This window comes from Priapulus caudatus, unplaced genomic scaffold (genome assembly GCF_000485595.1).
Source record: "Priapulus caudatus unplaced genomic scaffold, Priapulus_caudatus-5.0.1 Scaffold238, whole genome shotgun sequence".
Classification (NCBI taxonomy): domain Eukaryota; kingdom Metazoa; phylum Priapulida; class Priapulimorpha; order Priapulimorphida; family Priapulidae; genus Priapulus; species Priapulus caudatus.
In genome coordinates, this window is record NW_014577299.1 from 290,321 (window position 1) to 294,900 (window position 4,580).

Sequence of the window (4,580 nt, forward strand, 5' to 3'; positions counted from 1 at the left end):
GCTTCCATCTTTAATCTGAAGACACTTAAACGTACACGCCATCTCGTGGCAACTTTCATAACGATCCCAACGAACTTTGAGAAGGTTCCAGATACCATCACTGTGCATTCCACTATTTCGGCGTGTATGTGAACACATTTGGGACTAACAGGGTTTACTAGAATCCCACCACTCCACCACAGAGTCACCGCAGTAGACGTTAGATGAGCGCTGTCGCTATGCGGCACTTGTTTAAGTTTGAAGTATTGGTATTTTTGGCACTTGTGTCTTTACGTCGTGATAAGATAAGTTCTATTGGTTTGTATGAGTGCTTACTAACGAAGGGCATGAAGGTTTTTTATTATGTTTTTATTATTAGATTCTCTTGTCATTGAATCGACATGCTCCACTTTGATTCGATTTCAGATCGACGATTTGCTCAAGTACCTAACAGATTTACACAAGCGGCTGTTTGGTGACACATTGACCACGTGTGTCGACTATGTTTTCGAGGTCTGGCTGCCCGAGGTAAGCTTAATAAAACCCCCTAAGTTACTGGCCTGTAGAGTGGTAGCAGTAGCCTGGGTTAGTCTCCAAGGTATGTGCAATAAAAAACCCCAAGTTACTAGCCTGTAGAGTGGTAACATCAAGCTGGGTTAGTCCCTGAAGGAAGAGGGAGAAAACCCCCTTAAGTTACTAGCCTGTAGAATTGTAGTTGGGCACTGTGTTAGTTCCCAAAGGAAGGATGTTCCCCCCGTTTTACTGACTTGTAGACTTGTAGCAGTGACCCAAGTCAGTGCCAGAGGGTAGGCAGATAACCTCCCCTCCCCCAACTTACTAGCCTGTCGAAGTTGTATTGTAGTATTGAGCTCTGTTGGTGTCTGATGGAATGTTGATAAACCCTTCCTAAGTTACTAGTCTGTATAATTCTAGTGGCAAGCTGTGTTAGTCCCCGGTGGAAGGGGCATAAACCCCCTCATGCTAGCCTGTAGAGCCTCGAAAAGAACTCGCAGTTAAAGGTTTTCACGCCAGGTAGTGGCAGCGGTGTATTAGCACAGGAAAGGCTGCATGCTGAGTTAGATCCTCTCCAGTCATCGCCCTCGCTAGCGAGACTGCAGAAGTGGAATCCAATGCACGAGCATTTTCAATCCCCCCGTGCGTCCTCGGTGGGACAGGCTGAGGAAGATGTCACCGCTTCATTGCATTGCGTCGCAGCCGGTGACGTCTTTTTCTGTGTTTGTGGTTTCCACATGCTACATTATTAACATTATAACACAAATAATGACATATTCTACTTAAAGATTACTACAACCAATTTATCATGTAGCGCACACACACGCACGCACGCACGCACGCACGCACGCACATAGAAGGCGCGAGAGAGGGAGATAATAACGTTATGAAACATTCCCTCACGATGATAGGTTAGAGCTGCCTGTCAGTCACACTAGGCAGGCTACGTTAAGCCGACCTTAGGTCGGTCTTGCAATGCGATGCGTTTGCCTGCAACTGATTTTCTGCAACTGGTTGCAACTCGCTGTGACTATCGTGTCAACCGAAGCACTCCTGTGACTGCCAGCGACGGGTCTGCGATGCTCAGCGACTGGAAAATTGTTAGTCGCAGCAAGTTTGTGCATGTTCTACTTTTGCGACGCAACGCGACCGTTTCCACCCATCGCTTGCATTGTTTTACCCGACATAAGCTGCCTTGCGATTGCTGCAACGAGATTCGTATGCATGAATGCAAAATGCATAAAAGCAAACAATGTGCATGAAACAATCAGTGCATATAGTCATGTATACAGCATGCACACAGCAACAAGTCATGTAAACTCATTTAGTTGCGCGATCTATAGGCGGTCGTCGCTTCGACCTAAGTGCCTTCTGCGACTGCCAGTGTCAGTCGCTGTCAGTCGCGTCGCTGTCAACCTAAGCACTCAATCAGAGTGAGTTGCAATGCGTCGCGTCATGTCGCATTCAATCACAATCCGACCTAAGGCCGGCTTAAGTTACTCCCACTGAACATATGGTGAACATACAATCGTGTGCACAACCTGGGGTCAATTGATGCAAATTGTTATCATTATTCTTTGTTTACATTGTTCATTGTTTACATTGTTTTGTTATTTGTGTTGTTCATTGTTTACATTGTTTATTGTTCACATTGTTCATTGTTTGCAATGTCTATTGTTTAATTTGTTAATTATTCATACTGATCGTTGTTTGCATTCTTCATTGTCTATGTTGTTTCATTGTTTACGCTGTTCATTGTTTACACTCTTTATTGTTTATGTTGTTTATTGTTTATGCTGTTAAATGTTTATACTGTTCATGGTTCACTGTTCATCATTCACAGGCGATCATATACTGCATGCGCAAGAAGCGGAAGATGTCAACAGCTAGGGCAGAGGAGTACTGTCTAAGGGGCCCCTTCCTCACTAAGGAGGAGCGCAAGTTTGTATTCTGCTAGGTGGTGCCACTTGCCAGCACGAGGCGACAGCGCGTCGAGTGGCACCACTGTGGTTCCCAAACTACAGGGTCACTAGAGAACCAAGGGTGCTGCTAGGTCGATGCAAACATGACAGGAAACCGTAGCGACACATGCTCCTTACCGTGTCGGGTGGATGCGCATCGGCCGTTTCCACGGCAACCCTCGGCAGCTGTGACAGGTGTTTCCACGCTTCGCCGGTGGCGACTGCAGATATAGAGACAGGAGTGCGGAGAATGTTCGACCGTGGCGTGCAGCTGCCATCTGTCGGTGACATTAACGACGCAGAACTGTTCTGATTCCTGCGAGCTGACCGGTGTGATGGGCCACGCGAGGTTTAATCCCGGACTTTGGTTTTTATGGAGAGAAAGGATCACGAGACGAGAGTGATTGGCACATTGTCGAGAACGGATCACGAGATGAAACGGACTTCACATGGCTTCCGCGCTCCCATGAGATGCTGAAGATTCCAGAGGGGAACACGCGCTTGCACGAAAGAGAATGAGAGCGAGAGGAGGGAGGGAGAGAGGAGGAGGCAGAGAGAGAGAAGTGGTCAGAGAGAGAGAGAGAGAGAGAGAGTGTGAGAAAGAAGCGGTGGTGAGGGAGAGAGAGAGAGACAGTAGTGTTGCCTGAGAAATTTACTCGGTGGTTTCTCGTAGCTTTTCCAGTTTTGTGGGGAGCAGCCGGGGTGATGTGTGGGCTACAGATGCATTGACTGTGTCCTCGTAGAATGAATTCTAGTTGGTAGCCTGGGGGAGACTGCTGGGGTTCTTCGAAGAAAGGGCACGCGTTTTTTGCAGGATGCATGCGTTTATTTAGGTATGCTATAGACGTGTTCTCGTGTGACACAGGTGTGTTTTGGAGGGGTAAGGGTGTGTTTTTGTGGGAGTGTAGACATGTTTTTTTGTTGGACACGGACATGTTTTTGCAGGATGTTGTGGACGTGCTCTTGTGGGATGCAAATGTTTTCTGTTTAATAGGGACGTGTTCTTTTGAGATGCGGGCATGTTTTCTGTTTAGGAACGTGTTTTGGTGGGATGGGGACAGGTTTTTTTGTGGGAGAGGGACGTGTTTTTGCAGCACACGGACGTGTTTTCTTCGAGCGATACTGGCGGGTGTCATTGTGGGATGCGGACGTGTTTTCTGCAACCTTCGTGTTGCCAGAACGCCGTGTGCTGTCATAATCCTCTGGGTGCGTCCGTGGTATCGAGGTTTATTGCACGTGAGCACGCCGTCGCCGCGTCTGTGTTGGCACATCGTTCGTAGTAAGCCTCTATCATCCGCTGTTCGTTTTCGTCCGCCGCCAAATCGAGTGCGATGTTTTCCCAAAGGTGGCGCGTCTGGCGTGCGGTGCCGCTAGGAAAGATTGCGTTTATATGTTAATGCCACAGGCTGCAGGACCATGTCCGCCCGCTCACACTACATTGATCTATTTGTTTATCTGTCTATCTATAAATCAATGTCTGTCTGTCCGTCTGTCTCTCTGTCTGTCGGTATGTCCGCCTGTCCGTCCGTCTGTCTCTCGCTCTCTCTCTCTCTCTCACGCTCATGCGTTCTCTCTCTCCCTCTCCCGCGTTCTCTCTTGATCTCTCGCTCTCTCGATCTCTCGCTCTCTCGATCTCTCGATCTCTCGATCTCTCGCTCTCTCGCTCTCTCGATCTCTCTCTCTCACGCGCGCTTTGTCGCGTTCTCTCTCACTCTCTCTCTCTCTCGCTCTCGCGTTCTTTCTCTCGCTCTCGCTCTCTCCGACCGTGTTTATGTACAGATGTAGTGTCAGCAGGGTCACATGATCCTGCAATCAGTAGTTCCTATGCCGTGAAGGTTCCCGCTGCGTTTGTGTGCGTGAATGTGCGGGGTGATGCTCCATTAGGAGCGTTCCCAACTTTAATGTTATTAATGTCGTGATATAAAAGAAATATAAAGAGGGGGGGGGGACGGATCGATGTAAATTAGATATCAAGGGGGGTTAGATATGAAATAGATATGAAGATGGGTATATATAAGGATATAAAAGAGCTATTAAACTTGCACGCCTTGGCTGCGCGAGCAAGCGAAATACAGAGCGTGGGTATGTTCGCTTCGTTTCGCTGGATTTCGCTGCGCGTGCGCGTAC

At 48.1% G+C, this 4,580-nt stretch overlaps 1 protein-coding gene across 3 annotated transcripts in view; it reads left to right on the forward strand.

Moving 5' to 3' along the window:
- The window catches only part of LOC106807868 (PWWP domain-containing protein MUM1-like), a 13,794-nt gene extending 10,757 nt beyond the window's left edge, over nucleotides 1–3,037 (forward strand). For all 3 annotated transcript variants that reach the window (XM_014810358.1, XM_014810359.1, XM_014810360.1), the window contains exons 9-10: nucleotides 406–507; nucleotides 2,336–3,037. In XM_014810358.1, coding sequence (XP_014665844.1) covers nucleotides 406–507; nucleotides 2,336–2,449 — 216 coding nt within the window. In that variant the 3' untranslated portion in view covers nucleotides 2,450–3,037. The remainder of the gene's footprint in view (nucleotides 1–405; nucleotides 508–2,335) is intronic.
- Nucleotides 3,038–4,580: the final 1,543 nt, after the last annotated feature.